Consider the following 22051-nt stretch of genomic DNA (forward strand, 5'->3'; position numbering starts at 1 on the left):
CTTATGTTTTTTCTTTTTCTTTTAATAACCTCGAGTGACCCAAACACGCATCAAATCGTGGAATGTGAAGATTTGCATGCATCAACCAAACCCAACCAGCTGACTGTACGCAGCCCGACTAATACCCAAGCCGAAACAACTTGTCCACCACATCTGACAAGTTTCGTTTGTATCCAAGATTTGGATTTTAAAACCGTGATTAAAAATGGGGAAAAAAGTCGTCAAATTTGAATGTAATCATGTATATCATGCACTGATCAATATGGAGTTTTGAGAATAGGAAATATTGTGGATTTGTCAATGTATAAGTTTAGAAAATTTAGTATTATATTTACATTTATTTTATTTTTAACCTAGAAATTTCATTTATTTCTATGTGAATTAATGTAATTGGTAAAAGAACTTTTATGTGTCTAATAATAATTCCTTCAAAACACATTTTTGTGTTCTGATTTTTATCAATTTATTATGTTACCAGAGCTAGAAATTTATATGGTTTAGAGTTTTTTTTTGTTTGCAAATATGAAACATTTATTTTTTATTTTCTAAAAGTTATTGATTAACAACTATAAGTGTACAGTTTTGGCAATAATATTACATCCATTATCTAATTTGATTGCAAATTTCCGAATGAAGTTATAGCTCACTCGTGTGCCCACACGCCAGTATCACTCTCTTTGTTCTCTCTCTTTTTCTCTCTCAAAAGTAACAAGTCAACATTTCTCCGCTGTGATCTATCACCACCACTGCTAGGGGCAGATCCAAAAACAATATTTATATGGTGCACGAATTAATTAATTATTAATAATATTAAATTTCTATTATAAAATAGTAAATAAATATAACTTTCCATCTTTTGTATATTTAAAATTTATTTGTATTTAGTCTAAAATATATTCAATTACACATTACATACTCATTCCATAAATTACACATTCAAATTCAATATAAGTACATAAAATGCAAATAAAGAAAAACTAAAATAAAAATTATAAAATTTATTATTTAAACGTTTTAATCTGTGCAGTAAAATTAATTTTTAAAATCACAATTTCTCGCAATTTATCCTCTAACTCCAACAAAAAAAAATTAAAAAATCTTGTACAATCATAAATATTATTCAATATAACATTTTGTAATCGCTGTCAAATTTGCAAAATATTAATAAATAGTATATCAAATCGAATCTACGACAAAGAAGAGTCCAAACGTTAAGAAGATACATATAAGAGTTATATTATGTATTATTTTAATTTCATTTGATTAATTTCTGTACAAAGCCCTTTATTTAAATAGATTTTAACTATATATATATTAGATAAATTAACAAAACTAATAATATATTATACTAATTTACTAGTTTTACAATACCTTTTAAATTTAAAAGTAAGTATAATAAGTAGAAAAAAAATATTAACATGTAAGTAGACATTACAAAAAAGAAACGTTGGCACTTGGCTGTAGAAAAACAAAAAATAAGCCCATATGCTGCTTTGCTTTTATATACCATAGAAGCCCATTAAGTGTTTGTATACGACTATTGGACATCCCCAAAAAAGCCCACAATTAAGCACCCCAAATTTTTCGATTCGATTTCAATTTTTCCAATTAGAGAACCCTAACGTCGGCGAACATCACAAAAACCCTCAATGGCTCTTCTCCTCCGTACTCTTCAAAAATCACGCATTTCTCCTTCTCATACCTCAAGAACCCTAATTTCCTGGGTTCCATGTAAATCTCTGTTACCAACTCCACAATCACGAGACTTCGCCACCTCGACAGCCAAATCCCCCTTCCGATCAAACATCCTTCGAATCATAAGAAACGAGATCCAGTATCAATCCGATTATGCTCCTCCCCATCAGGTATCATCTAATTCTAATTATAAAGCTTGGATTTTTAAGCTGGAATCTGATGTTTAGGCTAGTCTTAGATTTCGGATTTTGTGTACATTTGTTATGTGGGATATGATGAGCGAGACATTATCAACACATCACTTGATTCAATGTGTACATGAGAAGAGAAGAGATGCTGATGTGTTTTTTGACTTAAAACTATGATGTAATGCAGCCAGCGACTGAATTCAAATCATTCACTGTGGAGGATTCTCCCGGTGAGCAATGCATTGTGATGAAAGGGAAGTTTGGAGAAGAAGAAAACATCAAAATGGAAGCAACTATGTTTGATGGGTTTTTGACTGTTCCAAGAACTGGTTTAGATGCTTCAGGACACGACGTCCGTCTCCATATTAGCTTGCTTGTCGACATCTCCAAGATTGATGGAAGTGAAGGGATTGAGTTCCTTTGCTCTGTTTGGCCTAACCGTATCGAAATTCGAAAGCTTTACAAGCTTAGACGCAACAAAATCACTCGTCTACCTTACTTGGGACCAAATTTCGTGTACTAATAATCTCTATCTCTCTGCTTAGTCCCCTTGAATCACACTTACAATGTAGAGTGAAGCAGTTATTGCTAGTATTAAGTGAAACCACTGAAGCTTGTGATCTTTTGTTTCTTTGCAGGAACTTGAAGTATGATTTTCAGACAGCGATTCGGGAGTTTTTGCGAGTAAGAGGAATCGATGGTGATCTTTGTTTCTTCTTGCATGAATATATGATGAATAAGGATAGGATTGAGCTCATTCAATGGTTGAGAAACCTAAATTCATTCATCGCAAAATAAACACGAATTCTTTCTTCGTTTTTTACTGCTTTTGATTATACTGTTATCAGTTTTAAGTAGAAATTATTGGCTTTAGTTACTTTCTTTCGAGTATAGGTTGCATAATGCTTGTTAACATTGGTGCTGCCTTCGACTGCTTGTGTGTAACTGTACGTACAATTTGGGCCTTCGATGAATAAACAAGAAAAATTGGCTCAATATCTATCGGGTGGATGTAGTTGTTTTGTATATTTTATATGCATTACACCTTTTGAAACTCTAGGATGGAAGAGAGGGTGATTTTTAATTACTAAATCCACGAAAGAGTATTGTCATATGAAAGTCTTCAAAATAATCAATTTATAACGTTGGCCACGAACGATTGCTTAGGCTTTGTGTATGATGGGATCAAGCTTTACAGTAAACACCAGCAGATGGTGAAACCTAGGTGGCTAACATCTTTTAGTGTTGTTACTAATAAAAACAAAAATTCAAACCCTTCTGGTTATAATTTTGAGTAAATCTGATTATCTGAACATATAGAGTCGACATCATCCAAATTCAAATTTGGTGGAATATGTGTGTGAGCTAAAAGAAAGAAAGTGAGAAGTGATCATGAGTAATATTGATCATGACACGAACAAAAGGTCCATGATGAACTAATTATATTCATCACCATCGATCTATCATAGCTACTGTCAGTTAATAATTACTTAATAATGATTGTTTTTTAGTATACCTACGTAATCCATATGGAATAGTAACTGTTATGTTCTGGCTATCTAGAGTTGACGAGTAAAATAATAATGTGGAAAAACTAAATAAGTAAAGAGTGGTAGAGTAGGAAGTGATTAGGAAGCATCCGAACAAGAAGCATATCAGTGACCGGTGTGGTTAGCCCTTGTGGGAGACAAGATTACCTCAACTTATGCTCATTTTGATTTTCCTACTCCATTTAGTATTAGTTATTTTTTGCTTCTTTTTATTATTATTAAGTTTTATGGGCATCTTTCTCTTTAATTATTTTTTCTTAAATTAAACATTACACCAAAGTGTTGCTGTTAGGACATCTTCTTTCTCATATTTAAATGTGAATAATTAATTATACATGTGCGTACAATATATGAGACTTTGAGCCAATGACAGTAGCTAATGACAAGTGATTTCCAATAACTTATTCAGAAGTAGAATCTTTACAGATTTGGTGTATAACATGGATCTTCTAGAAAACCCATTTCTTTAATCTCTCTAATGTTATCTGCAGCTATTTAGATGGCTTTAATGATAATGATTTCTATTAGAGAGTTGTCTTTTATTTTCCTATGCATTGCATCGAAGTGTTGATGTTCTTTTTTAAAAGTAAAACTTTTATCCGTTTTCTTTTTATTCTAGGTTTACCAAGATTTTAATTGTCACAAGACAAAAAAATTTAAAATGCCTTTCTTCAGAAACTAAATATTTTTTCTTAGGTTTGTAAAAGGTTCTAAAAAATTTAGGCTAGATTTTATAAGTCATTTAGATCCTAGATCTTGCGAGATTTTTTGTAAACCTTAAGCTGACTTTTGGTTCTAATTTGGAAAACGAAACAAAATGATATATTCTTGGAAAAAACATAATCGTACTTCTTCTTTTTTTTTTTGGTTAAGAAAGTACCAAAACGTATTCTCTATTCGAAGTAGACTATTTTATAGAAAACGAGAGGCACAGAAACGAACACGCTTGGTGGTCAATTCAAGAAATCATACAAAATAAAATGATATAGTATCATTGGGATCTTATTTTGCATCCACCAAGCTTGTTGGCTGATGATGTGGATGGAACCCAACTTCAAGAAATTCTTTACTTTTTCTTTTATTATTGTAATCTTTTTCAATCTTTATATATTCATAAGTATATAATATTTATATAATTTTGGTTTAATGTTAAGATATAGGTTACTGTAAGAGTGTAAGTTACTATATATCTTGTGACAGCAATTTCATCTGTTGACTTCAAAGTTTAATTCGAGCATACGACACACTGGCCGGTGACTCAAATCGTATACGTAATATGTAATTATTCATTAATTTTCCTAAAATCTCATATGGTACGAAGAGAGTAATTACTATCCAAGTAATGATGAGTACATTATAAAAGTCTGTCTTAGGTAGGCGCTGACGTTAGAAAAAACAAAAACAAAAAGAGAGTATGACTTTAGGTTTGATTAACATCGGCATTAGCCATTATTATTGATTGTTTTATTATGGAATATACTACTAGTATACAACTTGGTTTCCCAAAATCTTTTCTGAACCCTGTACGAGTCGATAGGTGAAAATTGAAAAAAAAAGCCATGAAGCACGCTCATGCGAGTCTCGCACTTCCCACCCTTCACCATGCTCTCTCCCTAAAGCCTGTCTTTTCTTTATCTTTTTACATATTTAACATTATAATACCATAGTTTGATGATAAATGTAAAATGTAAATCCATTGATGATAAACTCGACTTTTATAGTTGTGAATTCAATCCTCATGGCAATATATTTAAAGGAAAGTCTGAATTTATGGTAATAACTAAATACTATATCCTATCTTTGTATACTAAGTACAATATCAAAAATATGTCTTTAACCTTAATTACAAGATATACAGAATCATCTTCATAAACACTTTCACATTTTTATCCATTTAAATAAAAAAAATTAATCTTTTTTTTCCTTTTCAGTTAATTATCACTAAACTAAAAATAATATTATTCCCACAGTCAATAGAAACCAACCCAGAAGAAAAAAGGCGCGTGAGAATCACGCTCCATGTTTTGTTTTCTAATGGAAAAATAAAAAATAAAAAATTCCAGAATTGTTTCTTAAAAAAAAAAAGAGAATTCCATAAAAGATCAATCAGAGAGTTTTTAAGAAAACCATATATAGGCTTAGATTTTCTCTTTTGCCTCTATCTTCATTGCTCCAAATTAAACTCTGCCATAAACTCTTTTCTCTCTATCTTCTCTTCCCATTAAAGAATCCGAACGTTGTTGTTGTTCTTCTTCTAGTTCAAATCTATGACGATGAGTATAGAACAAGAAATTGAAGTCTTGGACCAGTTTCCAATTGGGATGAGAGTTCTTGCTGTTGACGATGACCAGACTTGTCTCCGTATTCTCCAGACTTTGCTTCATCATTGCCAATACCACGGTTTGCTTCCTTCTCTCTCTCTCTCTCTCTCTCTCTCTCTCTCTCTCTCTCTCTCTCTCTCTCTTCTTGTTACTTAACTATTTGCATGTTTAATTTTAATTTTTTAGGATTGGTTGATATTAGAACTACTGAAGTTTTTTTTTTCTTTTCTAGAATTTAATTTGGTTTATCCACTAAAAGCTACAAAATTTAGCCTCTGATTACGTTTCTTGTCAAAATTTATATGTTTTTTTAAAGACAGGTTGCAAGAAATCAGTTCAGATTTAGTTAGATTTACAATTTGAAAGTTGAAAAAAAAAAAAAGCTCTGCATATTTTTATGTTTCAGGTTGTATTGCTTCACATGTGTCACAATGCTCATTAGTATCTTTTTAAGTTCTTTGAATTTGTAACAGTCTCTTGCTCTGTAAAAACTCATACTTTTGGGAACTGTTACGGATTTGTATTGTTTTGCTCCACATGTGTCAAACGAAGCTCAAAGCTTCATACTTCTTTTAAATGAGTTCGTTGAATTTGAGAATGAGTTTCTTGCTCTGTAAAAAACTTTAGTATTTGTGGCAAGTGTTATACATTTGATAGCTCCAGATGTGTCACAGAACTGATTGGTTCTTTACTTCCAAATTTTCTGAGTTTGTTGAACTTGAGAATTAGTCACTTGCTCTGTAAAAACTAAGACTTTGAGGGTGAATTGTTACAATTACATTATTATGTGCAGTTACAATAACGAACCAGGCCCAAACAGCACTGGAGTTGTTAAGGGAGAACAAGAACAAATTTGATCTCGTTATTAGTGATGTCGACATGCCAGACATGGATGGTTTCAAGCTGCTTGAGCTCGTCGGTCTTGAAATGGACTTACCTGTCATAAGTACGAAGCTTTCCTCTTGTTTTCATAGTTCTTATGAGAAAGTTTTGATCTTTTTGACATGATGATTGATTCTTGCAGTGTTATCTGCGCATAGCGATCCAAAGTATGTGATGAAAGGAGTCAAGCACGGTGCCTGCGATTATCTGCTTAAACCTGTTCGAATCGAGGAGCTCAAGAACATATGGCAACACGTGGTGAGAAAGAGCAAACTCAAGAAGAACAAGAGTAGTGTGAGTAATGGTGCGGGAAACTCTGATAAAGCCAACAACAACAGGAAACGTAAAGAACAGTATGAAGAGGAGGAAGAGGAAGAGAGAGGGAATGAAAACGATGATCCAACGGCTCAAAAGAAACCTCGTGTTCTTTGGACGCATGAGCTACACAACAAATTCTTAGCAGCTGTTGATCATTTAGGCGTTGAGAGTAAATGTTTCTTGATCTCTCTACCCTCTAGTTTCCAGTTACATTCATGTTCTGATTTTTAAAAAGTATTTGATGATGATGCAGAAGCTGTACCCAAAAAGATTCTTGATCTTATGAATGTTGACAAACTCACAAGAGAGAATGTTGCAAGCCACCTTCAGGTTAGAGAGTGAGACTATGACTCTTCTTCTGATTTGTTCTGTTAGTTTTGTTAATATATTTCCATTAAACACATTTGCAAATGTCGTTTGGTTTTCAGAAATTTCGAGTTGCTTTGAAGAAGGTGTCTGATGAAGCCAATCAACAAGCTAACAGAGTGGCCATTGACTCACATTTGATGCAAATGAATTCTCACAAAGGACTTGGCGGGTTCTACCACCACCGAGCAATACCTGTTGGATCCAGTCAGTTCCATGGTGGAGCCACAATGATGAGACATTACCCTTCAAATAGGAATCTTGGTCGTGTAAACTCCCTTGCAGGAGGAATGTTCCAACCAGTCACATCATCTTTTCCTCGTAACCACAATGATGGAGGAAACATACTTCAAGGGTTGCCACTTCCTCCATTAGAAGAGCTTCAGATCAACAAGGCTTTTCAAAGCTTTAACTCACAACAGAACTCTCTAATGGTTGCTCCTAATAATCACTTACTTCTCGAGGGTCATCCGCAGTCATCATCACCATCGTTGAACCAGGGGTTTTCACCTCACTTTGAGACCAACAACAACAACAAGCAACGAGAACATTGGTCAAACACTGTATTGTCAACCAACATGCCACAGAGTAATGTTCATTCAAAACCTGACACCTTGGAATGGACCGCCTTCTGCGACTCAGCTAATCCGCTAATAAACCCAAACCTGGATACCAGTTCGACATCTTTCTGCAGAAACACGGATTTTGGATCCTCAAATGCTGCACAAACAGACTTATTTCATCCGTTACAGATGAATCAGCAGCATGCAAGTAACTGGGGTTCAATGACAGAAGCTCAACTTTTTAGAAATTGTGATTCAAAGGAAGGTTTACACATGGCTTCAGATGCTGGTTCCTTAGATGATATAGTCAATTCCTTAATGACACAGGTATAAAATAAAAGCATTTACACTTTTGCTCCTTTTTTTTTTCACTTTGAGATTTCTGAATCTTTGATGGTAACAGGAACAGAGCCCAACTGATTTCTCGGAAGGTGGTTGGGTGATGGTTTAGCTCACTCGGAACAGAGCCAAACTGATTTTTTTCTCTTTTCTTTGTTAACTTTGTTCTACTAGCTCTTGTTTTCAGACACAATCAATTATTATTATCTTTGGTTCTGTCTCTTCTCTCTTCTTTGTAACGATACTGTCAACTTAGTAAGACCCAAATCCATAAATAAATTCAAAGTGCCCACTAACCTTGACTTAGGTGTCAACCACTTAACATTGGCGACCATTGGAAATGTCCAGTAATGCCGGAAGGAAAAATAAAGCCTACTAATCTTTTATCAAAAAGAAAAGGAAAAAGAAAATAAACAAAGCCTATCACGAAAATAAAGTAATAACGACAAATACAAAGCAGAGAGATGTCATTAGATTAATACATCATCATAACCCAATTACAATAAAGTGTCTTTTAGCGCACACGCATGCATATAGAGGAGCCTCATCATCAAACTATATACTAACACAAAATGATTAAGCAACCCAATTACAAAGACTCTACTAATTAATTTAATTATCACCAGCTAATATATTAAAAATCAAGAAAATGATTTGTAAAATCATTAACATCTCGTGGGTCCAAACCGATCCTCACAGTAACACCTTTAGCATCTTTAGGGTTCTTCATGAAATAAGCAACTTGTGGAACCGGAGGACAGAGTGGTGCCACGTTATCCGCCAGCTCGCCGCCGCTGCCAAAGCCAACATTGTGAAATGGCATTTTTGTCCAGTCGGAGATTAGGGTTAGCTCTTTGAGAGGAGGGAGGTTTCCATCATTTCTTTGATCACCACCTCCAAGTGCTTCTATATAAGAGTTGATGTAGTCTTGGTCAATTGAATTCTTGGCTTCTCTGATCTTGTTGACTATTGACTCCAGCGTTAGTTCTTCGAGTAATTCTCTGGTGGTGGAAACCACCGAGGCAAGCACGTAGGCGTTGCCGGAAAACCCTTCTGGCAGCGATGGCTCCGTCCTCTTCCTTATGTCCACCGCGAATTGTAAACATACCATGACGTCTCTCCTCAACCCTAAAGCCCTTGTTCTTGCCTGCAAAGTTATACGATTAATACATTTTTTTTAATACATATATTAATGTTTCTTGTAATGACTAAAATATATATATTTAAAAAAAAATTTAAGATATATTTTAAAATGTTTTGAAATTTTCAAACGCAAACCTATATTATGGTTTATATAAACGAAGAAAAAATAATGAAGAACAACTTAATTATTAGTGATCCACCTAATCAAAAGAAAATTTAGTGAAAAAAAGAATTCGTAAGAAAATAAATTTCTTGAAATAATTAATTTTACCTTCCACAAATGAGCAGCAAGAAACTCAAAGGAGGAGCACAAGAACCCTTCTAGTGATTTCTTCATCATGCTTTCTATCGCTTCATCATTAAGGTCGAACGTTTTGATTACAAAACCAGAGTCTGGTAACTCAAAATTACGGTTTTGCTCCTGATGGCACATCATCGCCTGTTTGATCAGTTGGTACAAATGATAAATGGCTGCAGCACTGGTTACTCGGAGAGCGTCCCGGCTCTGATTCAAGTCCCGGTTAAACAGTAGATTTCCTCGATCATGAACCGGTTTGATGACCAAATGATCCTTTTTATTAGCAATCTTACCATTCGATCTGTTGTGAATGTGAGAGTTGAAAGCCCACGCTTGAATAAAGTCGTAAGCTGAGATTCCATCAAACAGTGAGTGGCTTGTACCTATTCCAATTGAGTAACCTCCACATGCAAATCTTGTCACCTACATTTATAATACGTACATCATCAAATATTGACTAAACCCCTACCGTTTCTCAGGCGTTTAATATCTTTTTTTTTAAAGATTATAAATGACCTTTTATATATTTCTGAACTTGGTGAATCTATATTTTTAATGTTTCGTTGATTCTTACTAGTAACAAAAATATAAGCGTTTTACATTTTTTTGTACAATATATCAGCTTAGCATACACTGATACACATGGACTAAGAAACGATCCAAAAAAACTTGTATTTATAGTAAAAAGTATTTTATATCGATTTTAAAATATAAATTTACTTATCTTTTCACGTAGATATTTGCTTGGATTGTCCGTTTTGATTCGAATATAATCTCAAAACCCTTATTAATTAACATATGTGCTTATAGGTTTTATAATATCTAATCTGCCAAAATATATATATATATATATATATATATATATCTAATCTGCCATGCATGAGTCATATCGATGAAAAGTTGTAGTTATCTAGTGAAGTACGTATATAAACATTGACACACATAATGACAAACGAACATGTTTCACAATTCTTGAGAAAAAAAATATGCACGGTATATTTGAGATAAACTTACCTGAGCAACAACAAGAGGCATCACACAGAAATCACCATCAAAGGAAGGTTTGTAAACTAACGTCTCATAAAACTCATTGTACTGAGTCAAATCACCAAGCTCCGACAACTTGACACCGGTCACCGTCGCCTCCACTATGACTGCGCCACCATCATTACACTGGATGTTGAGGTTGCAGCCACCTTTGTCCAAAGCCAGCCTCCCGGCCGCGGGATACCACACAGACAAAGTCTCCTCCAATCCGAGTTTCAGGTCGGAGAAGACGGAGTCAAAGTCACGAGATGTGGTGTTTTTGTAGAAGAAGACCAAGTACATGAGTAAAGGACATTGACGGTCCAAATTGGAGAGAGTGATTAGTTTCTTCTGGTATTGGTTTTGATGTCTTGGATATACATTAAGCTTTTGGATTATATCGATACGTGTCGCCATTAACATGTGCATGTAGAGTTGAATGTAAAATGTGTGTGTGTGTGTGTGTGTGTGTGTGTGTGTGTGAATGTGATAAGTAAGATGTGTAATGCCTATATATACACGAGAAGATAAACTAAAGGAGCTTAATCATATGCCAAGGAGCCACTCTATGTGTCTCTTCAGATAGTTTTGAGGGTTTTATTTTTTATTAATAATCAAATTTCATCGAAGTGCTCTTTGCTTACGAATGATTAATTAGTTATCCTTGGCTTACTATTGGTGGTGTTTTATCATATTGTTATTTGAATTCGAATACAAATGATTGTAAAGATACTTCCGTTTTGCATATTTTATGCTATTGTGATATAAAAAGCAAAAGCCTATTATGTGCTCTTTGGCGTAGGCTTTCAATTAGGTTCACCGTTCACATACACATACCAATTTATTTGGAATATCCGGAGACAAAAAATGGGTGATACTTATAAGAATAATTTTTACTTTTTATTTTCGCAATTCTTATTTTGTTCAATTATAGGTTTTCAGATTTTAACGAAGAAAACATAATTCAACATTAATCTATATTAGTTTCGAAAGTCTAGTAATACACATACAGTATGTTGGTTGCTAATTAATGTGGTGTAAATTGGTTGCTAGCTAATGTCGTGTAAATTAGTAAATATATATGGTAGAAGAGTAATATGATCTGTTTTGCACTTGCACAATGGTCAATGGTTAGGTGAAATGAAAAGACTGTACACAATCATACAAACCCTACAACCCCCATCACGGGAATGCTATCTTCCCGAAGAGACTTTATCATGAAACGGAACTTATTACAAAAAAAAGGTCAAACATACATTATCGTTGCAGATAAAAAGCAACTAAGTTTTTACCAAAAAAATAGAAAAAGCAACTAAGTTGTCTTCGTTATAGCCTCGTGTTGTTTCAACACAATTTATGCGTTTACGTTTGGAAAAAATATACACACACAATTATGAAAACGGTTCACATTTTTGCGTGTGTGTGTGTCCTGGTACACATGTATATTCACATCTTTGATATAGACACAGTTTTAGTGTAATTAAATACAATATTACTACAAACGCCAAAACTCAAACCAAAGAATAAATTCCGATTTTAATTTTTTTAGTGTTCACGTTCAGGCTGGTTCACGTTCAGGCTGGTTCACGTTTATAATTAGCAGATAAATTCACGTCTTGAGCCTTTACGAAGAACTAATTAGGCATTAGGGCGACCCTTAATTAGTTAGTACACCATTTTTTAAGTTAGTAAAGTACCATTTTAACACGGAAAATACAATCTGGTTACCAACAGACCAAATACCTAGCAATTTGAGGAGAAAAGATACTAATCAATAATTGCCTCTCATTATTTACTAATATTATCTTTGATTATTCGGCCACATAAAGAAAAATGAAATAAAAGGTGTAATTCGTAAGGAAGCTTGGATTAGGATTTAGGAACATCACACCTGGCTTGTCCCTAATTCGGTGTATATTGTATATAACTTTGAAAATTGAAAAATGTATATATATACGAAACGTACGGACTGAATTGCGTACAACACATGTAATGTATGCATGCATATATGCAGCTGTATATGAGATACTCAGTCTTATACTTAAAGTTCATGAAGCTAAACTTCAGTATATATATCTACTCAGCTGTATATTTTAGACTATTTAACCCCCCCAAAAAAAAAGAACCTTCGTTTGAAAATCTGTTATTGCTCTCTTTTATTAATACTGAAAATTAGTTCCAATTAGTTGTCGCTGGTTTAAAATTATTCTGCATTAATCGGGCTTAACAGTAGAATAGTTTTAAATCTACCTTGGCAAAAAAACAGTTGGAAACAGTTTTGATACGTGTAGTAGTATGTATATTAGTATTACAGTATGTAAAATAAGATATTGAGAATACGTATAAAAAGTGGAAAAGTGGAAAAGCTAGAGTGGAGAAGTTGGTATATGTTTGGGAGTTGGAGTAAGCGTGGGATTTAAAGGCTTCTCTTTTGTCTCCTCTTTCCCACCATTTTCCCTGTTTTCAGCGGCTCCTCTCTTTTTCCTCTTTTCTCTTTTTGTATTTCCCATTTCTATATACATTACTACTTTAATTTGTTTCTTTATTTGATTTATACTATCCTAACAATAATGGTTGTATTTACGTATATTTAGCGGAGACTAGAAAAATAAATGCGATCAAATCCAATCAAATTGATATGGTTAGGTTAGGGAATGAATTTAGTTTACATAACTAACATATGTGTGTGGCTTTGGGAGAGCTCTAAAGACTTTCTTTTGGTTCACTTAAAGAAGATGATCATCAAATATATATGCTTTTTTTTTTCAAAGCAAAAGACATGCAAGGATTAAAATTGGCATTAACAAAGAGATTAGTGGCAAAAACTTGTTTATAAGCTGGTGTTTGGAGTTATTTCAAGTTGTGTGTGCATAGTTGATCAAGAGAATTGTAGTTTCAATCTAGTTAAACTAGTTCATAATAGCCGACAAAAAAAAAAACTAGTTCATAATAAAAATTGAAACTTTTACTAAAAGTTTGAAACTAACTATACAGTGTAGGTCTGGTTCTATTCTGGTTCGTATACGCTGCTATTATACGCTTATACGTACGGTTATACCTAAGAAACTATAATTAATGTCTGCAACTCAAGAACTATAGCAATTAATAATTCCAAGTAAAATAGATTGTTGCCAATTATATTAGATTGTTCCAAATAAATTCAATAAAATGTAACTTAATTTAGTCCATCGATCTCTGCTAAATTGAGAAAAAGTAAAAAAAATCAGTCAACTCCCAAACAATAACGAAAGAAGTAACAATGGTTGTCGATGTATGAATCAATCACTATCCAACAAAATGTAGTTACTCCAGGATGTCGAGCCCTTCTCCCTTATGTTCTCATTAACACTCTGAAAATGTGCGGAAAGGGAGAGAGATAAGTTAATATGTTGGTCCATGTCGTAACTATATCCGCGAAAAGAGAAATGTGTTTCATATTATATTACCTCCTTGTAAAGTTGAGCCTCTTCAACCCTGTCTTGCTTGTTGTCAACGGCAACTGCAGAAATATCTTCTGAAACTGCAAGATTTAATAAAGCTTCCCCGTGAGGATCAAAATATGAAGATTAATATCCATTTGTAACTGTAGAAAGTAGAAACGTACAACTTATGGGCTCAGTCTGAAGTATTTCTTTATCTGCAGCTACAGAGCTCGTTCCCACTGTATTCATCACCTTTGTTTCAGCTTCTGCTTGTCTAGCAAGTGTTTTTTCCTGCAACCAAAGATCAATAGTGATGAACAATGTAGAAGTAACATGTTAAGACAAAAGAATAATATTAAAAAATAGTGAGTGGGCGGCACAAGAGGTTACGTACTGCGTACTCATATTTCATCGCCTTCTCCAGATTCGTAAATCGTTTTTCTACAAGCTGAGCAAGTATGGAGGTTTGATATGAGCTTCTCTTCCCTCTACCAGCAGAAGCATTATTATTTCCCGCGTTACCAGTTTCCTGATTCAGGCTACTCTCTGGCAAGCCAACTTGTTCAGCACCACACGAAGTTGTCCAAGGGAAAGGGAAACCCCGTTCTTTGCAGGCAATCTCTTCGACCTCTAACTCTTTGTCATCTATAATGGTCACCCATCTCCCCAATCCATGCCTATATTTATCAAATTTTCAAGAAGATCAGCAAACAAAATGAATTATTATTTTTTTTTTTTTTAAAGTAAGGATCATCTTTGAAAGGTTATCTTACTTATGAACAGCACGAATAATAATTCTGTCATGTTGTTCATCAGAAAGTGGTCCTCTTCTCAGACTGAACATTTTGACGATGTGGTCAGGGAAAACAGGTCCTGTCGGATGGTCGTCCATAAATTGACACTGTCACATCAAACATTTAGAAGCGATGTCAAAAAATCAGGAGCAGACCAAACCCAATTTCATTAAACAAGAAACTAGGGAAGCTAGATGCATTGGATATTCTCAAGTTTTGGTTCTAGATACAGCTATGACCTCAGTTACTAGTAGTACTAACTTACTGTTTTAAATTCTATCGACACTGGAATAATGGTAGGCAGGCTTACCTTCTCCTTTACTAGCATCATTAAAGTCATGCTGATTAGCAGCTCCGCACTAACTATGTCTTCTTTGGGAACACCGTCTGCATAGATCATTGCATGCGGTAATAACTTTAAAAAAGGATAACAAAGAAAAGCAATATAATGTAAATATCTAAAAATACCAACAAAGACAGATTACTAGGATAAGTGATAAATTACCTGAAAAAGTTGGAGAATCATTGTTGGAGTTTTCAGAAATGTGTCTCAAGAAGTGTACCCCATACCTGAGACAGAACAAAAATTAATCAAACATGTCATTAATGAAAAAACAATTGGTTTTCACAAAGAAATGATAAGTTTTTGTAAAGCAGCTGAAAGGGAAGAGCAGAAATGGCTGAAGTCAATACTTTTTAATCTCGTCATCGGTCTTCCGCTTTAAGGGATGACCATACTCCTTCCAATCAAAGTTTCCAGCTCCATACCTATACAAAAGTTGTTTTGAGACACTTCTGATACGATCATACGATGATGCTTTGAGAGACACCAATTCACAATTCAGACAAACAATCTTTTTTTGTTGTTGTTGTCTAGAAGACCTTATTAGAAAGAAGATATACCTCTTAAACGTATCTAAAAAGACTTTCCTTTCAATCTCATTAAAACCCAGCACCCTCAAAGAGGTTTCTTCGCCTTCCATCAAAGGTATTGGCTCCGAGTTATCTTACAAGCAAAAAAAGAATTTGAAAAAATTACTTAACTTGGCAACCTTTGTATCCATGCATGCACTGATGTCACATATCAGTGATCGATATATTTGGAAATATAATAATTATAATAAAAAAAAAAAAGTATAGTACCGCTAGCCCTTTTTCTGTAAGGCCTTTTACCCCTCGGGGTTCTCTGTGGAGCTACTTCAACTGCTTCCTCCCTCGCATCGGAGCTCACTTCCATCAAAGGTATTGGCTCCGAGTTATCTTACAGCAAAAAATATTTGAAAAAATTACTTAACTTGGCAACCTTTGTATCCATGCACTGATGTCTTAGATCAGTGATCGATATATTTGGATATATAATAATTATAATAATAATAATAAAAAGTATAGTACCGCGAGCCCTTTTTCTGTAAGGCCTTCTACCCCTCGGGGTTTTCTGTGGAGCTACTTCAACTGCTTCCTCCCTCTCATCGGAGCTCACTTCTGAACCAGAAAACTCATCATCATCTTCTTCAGCATATTTCACCTAAGAAAATTAACAAAAAGAGGAAAAATTAAAAACACATTTCCTAAAAGATACTATGAAATCAATGTACGTACATCGTCAGTAATAAATACAAGAACAAAGCAATTACAGTATGACCATGTTGGATCAAGAAGAGTATACCTGTTTGCACTTTCTTTTCCTCTTTCCAAGACCACTGAGCTCCTCAGCTTGGTGCACTTCATGTTTGCCTTTTAAAAGCTCTTCCCAATGACTTTTAGTATCAGCAGTTTTTGCTGAAGACTTGTTTTCTATAGCTTGTGCCTCCTCTACTGCTGCAGCCGCAGCCTCATTTTCATCAATATACTCAAAATTGGCCACCTAATTAATATACATGAAAAAATTATACCAAAAGTTTGTATACATTAGATATTATATTTAGAATTAATGCCACTGAATAAATGTGTCAATTACTTAATTGCAGAAAAATAGAAAGAAGAGAAGCAAAGAAAACCTTGAAAGCCTTTAAGAAACTATTCTCCTCTTCATCACCCTCCTCTTCAGCATCTATACACTCACGGTCAAGCAACCTGCAGAAGAAAGAGAGTGGAGATAAATCATAAATATTCCATGCAACTAACGATGGTGTCTTTGAACTATTTATAGTTGAATCAGTTGGAAAGTGAAAAAAAAAATATATATTACTTTTCGATAGCAGCATCATCATAATGAATTTTGCCAGAGCTTTCTGCCTCATCATCATGTTTTTCACTGAATAGTTCCTTGGAGCCGTGCTTGACTATGTCGTCAAGCTCATCCTAAATTTGAGTCATGAAAATAAAACAATTAATGATTAAAATCTTACAATAATCATGTGAATAAATATGGAACTGATTCTTAAATAAGAGAACAAATCTATTTGGTAATAAACAAAAAAAAATATAAACATACTTGAGTGAGGTGGGGTTGTTTAAGTTTCCCCACCACTAGATGCTGTAGAAGCATCTTCTTTTTAGCTATGTCGATAATTTTTTCCTCCACACTGTGTCGATGTACAAGGCGATATACTATCACCTACAGAAGTAGACAATATAGACTCAATCAATCGTGATAAAGAAAAGAATGAAATTGCAAATTGATCCCACATTTATATATTGACGTGATGATAAAATTACCTTACTGGTTTGGCCAAGGCGATGGGCTCTCGCCATAGCTTGAATATCCACGTGGGGATTCCAATCGCTACAAAAACCAACTAAAAACAGTCAGTAAATACATCACAATTCACAACCATCATATATGCCTCTACAATAGTAGTATATTTTTACCTTCGTAACTTAGAAGATTAAAAAAAAAACCATGTTATTTTTTAAACAAAAATTCCAACAAGCTTTAATAAATTAACCAGGAATGTGACTAATGCATTTTTTTTTTGTCGTCTAGATTATTAATGCATTCAACTTGCTTAAAAAAAAAGAAAACAATTGATCTAACAGATATTGGAACTCAAACCTGTCATAAATGATGACTGTATCAGCTGTCGCAAGGTTTATTCCTATTCCCCCAGCTCTTGTAGAGAGCAAAAAACAGAACCGGTTAGAGTTTTCTGCATTGAAACGATCTATGCGTACTTGTCTCTCAGCACCATTGACCTTTCCATCGATCCGTTCATAAGACCAATTCTGGAAAGTAAAAAGAAACTGTTAGGGCACAAAATATCATATGAATAAAAAAAAAATCCTTGATTCCATGCATATAAGCAAACTATTAAAAAAAAGTAATAGAGCCAAGTAATATCTGGTAATTACTATGTTATTGTTCCTTGCGTCTTAAGATTTAACAAGTAACTTTATAAGTGGAAGGAAAGGATTAATTCTATCGCAAGATTTGCATAGCAACAACACCAACTGAACAAGTCAAATAGTCAATATATATAGGTCGACATGCACATAGATATAGCAAATCAGGCTACCTTATAACTGCAGTAATCCTGAAAAAGGTCTAGAGTGCGTTGGAATTGGGAGTATATGAGCACTCGATGCCCCTGCTCTTTGAGTTTGACCATCATTTTGTCCAACAGTTGCAATTTTCCGGAAGCTTCTAGGAGTTGTCTTTAGCACAGTTAAAAAATAAATCAAGCAAAAGTCAGCACAAAAACTCCACAAATACTGAAAAAGAGAAATCAATCCGTCAAGATTTGTGATCGATGAAATGTTACTTAAAAGCTTCATCTGCGTTTTCAAAAGTTGGCACAACGCCGTCTAGCAGATATGGATGAGAGCAAACTTTTCGTAATTCCATTAGCACTACCTGAAACATTTGAACCAACACGAGTTATATCCTACCAAATACAGGCGAAAAGGTTCCTAAACCAAAATGATCATATGTATACATCTGCATAAGCACAATCATATATCTCAACAAAACTTACTTTACCACCTCCTTTCTTTGTCAAGAATTGATAATTACGCGTAAGAACAGCTTTGTACAAATGTTTTTGCTGGCTGCTCAGATCAACACGCAAAATGAGCTCCTTCTTAGAGGGCAGCTCATCCTCCTTGAACACGTCTTTCTTTACCCCTGGAATAACAGTAAAAGCAAATATTCACCATGGTTAACATTATTGTATAGCTAGCTATTCCTTCGTGAGAGATTTCGCCTGCAACTTATAAAAAAAATGTTTTTGGTTATTACTTCTAAGCAGATGCGGTGCCAACACTTGGTGGAGTTTTGAAATCTGGTCCTCTAGATTTATAGATTTATATTCTTTTTGAAACTCCTCTAAACTCCAAAACTGCAAGCATGAAAAGGAAAATAGTTAATGAAGCAATGCCAATTAGTAGCTATTTTAGTGGATATTAGTATGTGTCATCTTTTGGGTAATACCTTCGTCTCATCAAGAAAATGCATGAGAACGAAAAGTTCATCCAAGTTGTTCTGAAAAAATACCAAAGAAAAAATCTAATCAGTAGTGATACAAAAGATTTTTCATTGGGAGATTCAAAGAACCAAAATCAACAAATTAACGAACCTGAAGTGGTGTTCCGGTCAGCAGAACGCGATGCTTACTCGTATATTGCTTCAATGAATAGAACAACTTTGAAGTCATTTTTTTCAAACGATGGCCTTCATCAACAATCTAACAAGGGGGAAAAAGAAATAATACTGTAATTAGCAAAATATAAGATATAGTAAAAGAAAGACATAAAGAATTAGAGTATATATCATTTAGATAATCTACCATGCAGTTCCACTTGATTGGTTTCATAAATGCCGTGTCGCCGTTAATCATTTCATACGAAGTGAGGAGGACATCAAACTTAATATTATTATTCCCTAAGTAGAACTCATGTTCCCTTATGACACGACGTGCTTCGGAAGTCCCAGTGTACATAACCTACATCGTAAAAGTAAAAAACATTAATTAACAAACAACAATATATATACTACTATATTACATGCATGATGTGTTCGAAACCGAAACAGGATACATACCACATTAAGCTGTGGAGTCCAGGTGGCAAATTCCCTCTCCCAGTTACGGAGGGTTGAGAGGGGAGCAACAACCAGATGAGGAGCTTGGTTTTCCTCGAACAGAGTAGCCAAGAAGGCAATAGCCTGTATTGTTTTCCCTATAACACCACGTATTAATTAATACCAATCTTATTCAACACAAAATGATAAAAATTAGCAAAATGTTTTCCTGAAGAATTCATACCTAGCCCCATTTCATCCGCAAGGATTACATGGGTTCCCTTGGACCATGAATACCTCAAGAAATTAAGCCCTTCGAGCTGGTACTTATGCAGTGTGCCTTCAAAAACAAAAGATAAAATAAATCACAAAATTCTAAATCAAAAATACCAAACAAGAGGAACAATGATATAACTACATAAACTTGTATAAGAATAGTTCAAGAGATAGTAGTCTAAATACCTTTGAGGAATTCAGGAGTATGATCGAACTCTTTGAATTCCGTTTGATCTCTCTCGTTTTCGATATATTTATCTCTACGAGTGCCAGAGTTTATATCCTCAAACCTTTGAATTTCGTTTTGGAATGCTGAGATGTCTGATTCAGCTTCCCAGTAAGTTTCGTCATAATTAAGTTCTTTGAACTTCACCAGATACTCCTTCCCATCACCTTCTTCCCTGCATCATCATCAAGTGAGAAATAAAACAACCAAGTGTCACATTTTTATATAGTGAAAAAATACGAGAAATATGATGAACACATGAATAAAAAACAAAGGAATATATTTCAATCACTTAACCGGCAAGCAAGAATCCGGTCAACAGTTGTCCACTCAGGATGAATGGCAATATACTCATCACCTCCGTTAAAACTGATGGTACAGTCCATCGTAGTGTTAAATTTGTTCACCCTTGCCTTTAATTTTTGACGAGGATGTGACTTGTAAGCCTTCTCGAATTCCTGCTCGGTCACCCTGTCATTGGAAATTAAAAGGAAAATAAACATTAATAATATATGTCACTTGTTATCAGATAAGATGAGCAGACAACAAAAAAAAAAAAAAAACACCAAAAACATAATAATTAACGTCTTCTCAAACATAATAAACATGATATCCGCAAAAGCTATGGATTTACCAAGAACAGTGTAAGTACGATAACCGTTTCCACTTCACAAGATATTGTTTCACAGGAATTTGGCTTGGTTCAGAATCCGGATCGTTAGATGCCACAGGACGAAATTCACGGTTCAAAATTTTATCAATCTCCCCAAGAGGACAAACCTTATAAAAATGGATAAAATAATTATAGGTTTGTAACAAGAGAAATAAGATATATAATACAAAGACTAACACCTCTTCGTTTGTTCGTTCGTCTTCGAAGCTGTCTTCGTCCATATCGTCCATGGTGTAGATCGGTTTAGGGCCTGATCTAACACGTAGTTTTCTCTCACTTGAGGTGACCATATCTCTCTAGAAGAAAACACCAAAAAAAAATCAGTCAGTAAATTCATAAGTCAAACGTAACAATCACCTAGCTTAAAGAGTGGAATGCACAATTAGACAAAGACTAACACCTCTTCGCTTGTTCGTTCGTCTTCGAAGCTGTCTTCGTCCATATCGTCCATGGTGTAGATCGGTTTAGGGCCTGATCTAGCACGTAGTTTTCTCTCGCTCGAGGTGACCATGTCTCTAGAAATAAAAAACACCAAAACAATTCGGTCAGTAAATTCATAAATTTTTAGACAAACGTAACAATCACCTAGCTTAAAGAGTGAAAAAGAAACAAAACTATAGCCAAACTATGAAAGAAACCACATCGATTATGTCACATCGTTGTTTACCTAGAATTTCAAAAGCGAAAACTATCCGTTTTTCTAGATTGTGTTCGATGAAAATAGAGTAAAGAGAAACAATAGTGGATAACAAGAGATTGACGTTAGGATTATTGGGTTTTTGTTGTCGGATAAATCTTCTCAGTAAATCTAAGACTGACGGAGGAGCGTATGAAATGCAGCAAATGCAAGATTTTTTTTTAGTGGTGAGAAATTGAGGATTTTATGTGAATGGAAAAGGAACTTAAACCATTAAGATTCTGCGGTTTAAAGAAAAGCTTGTACCGAACCATTTAAGATAAAATGACGAAAATAATCACATACCGAATCTGTAAACAAAAAATATCTAGTATTTT

At 34.3% G+C, this 22051-nt stretch overlaps 4 protein-coding genes across 4 annotated transcripts; 2 read left to right on the plus strand and 2 right to left on the minus strand.

The window, feature by feature from the left end:
* Positions 1-1562: 1562 nt before the first annotated feature.
* LOC104730083 (uncharacterized protein At2g39795, mitochondrial) lies at positions 1563-2879 on the plus strand. Its single transcript, XM_010449168.3, has 3 exons — positions 1563-1865; positions 2071-2399; positions 2522-2879. Exons 1-3 carry the CDS (start codon positions 1650-1652, stop codon positions 2679-2681), a joined length of 705 nt encoding a protein of 234 aa, XP_010447470.1. The 5' UTR covers positions 1563-1649; the 3' UTR covers positions 2682-2879.
* A 2614-nt stretch (positions 2880-5493) lies between these two features.
* LOC104730084 (two-component response regulator ARR10) lies at positions 5494-8518 on the plus strand. The gene is made up of 6 exons (XM_010449169.3): positions 5494-5833; positions 6548-6700; positions 6779-7123; positions 7208-7284; positions 7383-8210; positions 8287-8518. Exons 1-6 carry the CDS (start codon positions 5701-5703, stop codon positions 8332-8334), a joined length of 1584 nt encoding a protein of 527 aa, XP_010447471.2. The 5' UTR covers positions 5494-5700; the 3' UTR covers positions 8335-8518.
* Positions 8519-8672: 154 nt separating this feature from the next.
* LOC104730085 (brassinosteroid-related acyltransferase 1) lies at positions 8673-11322 on the minus strand. The gene is made up of 3 exons (XM_010449170.3): positions 10678-11322; positions 9637-10086; positions 8673-9369 (listed from the first exon to the last, which is right to left on the minus strand). The coding sequence occupies exons 1-3, from the start codon at positions 11116-11118 to the stop codon at positions 8857-8859; spliced, it is 1404 nt and encodes a 467-aa protein (XP_010447472.2). The 5' UTR covers positions 11119-11322; the 3' UTR covers positions 8673-8856.
* Positions 11323-13783: 2461 nt separating this feature from the next.
* Positions 13784-21964, minus strand: LOC104733185 (CHD3-type chromatin-remodeling factor CHR7). Its single transcript, XM_087478359.1, has 32 exons — positions 21705-21964; positions 21438-21552; positions 21217-21333; positions 20999-21144; positions 20662-20835; positions 20325-20539; positions 20107-20202; positions 19884-20020; positions 19630-19785; positions 19420-19527; positions 19275-19325; positions 19083-19182; positions 18820-18968; positions 18607-18698; positions 18361-18499; positions 17901-18070; positions 17564-17630; positions 17340-17462; positions 17094-17206; positions 16903-16978; positions 16572-16769; positions 16298-16430; positions 16049-16165; positions 15809-15911; positions 15599-15673; positions 15411-15475; positions 15216-15292; positions 14885-15012; positions 14506-14788; positions 14294-14402; positions 14136-14209; positions 13784-14039 (listed from the first exon to the last, which is right to left on the minus strand). The coding sequence occupies exons 2-32, from the start codon at positions 21546-21548 to the stop codon at positions 13968-13970; spliced, it is 3774 nt and encodes a 1257-aa protein (XP_087334485.1). The 5' UTR covers positions 21549-21552; positions 21705-21964; the 3' UTR covers positions 13784-13967.
* Between the last annotated feature and the right edge of the window lie 87 nt (positions 21965-22051).

This window comes from Camelina sativa, chromosome 12 (genome assembly GCF_030686135.1).
Source record: "Camelina sativa cultivar CO46 ecotype springtype chromosome 12, ASM3068613v1".
Lineage (NCBI taxonomy): Eukaryota > Viridiplantae > Streptophyta > Magnoliopsida > Brassicales > Brassicaceae > Camelina > Camelina sativa.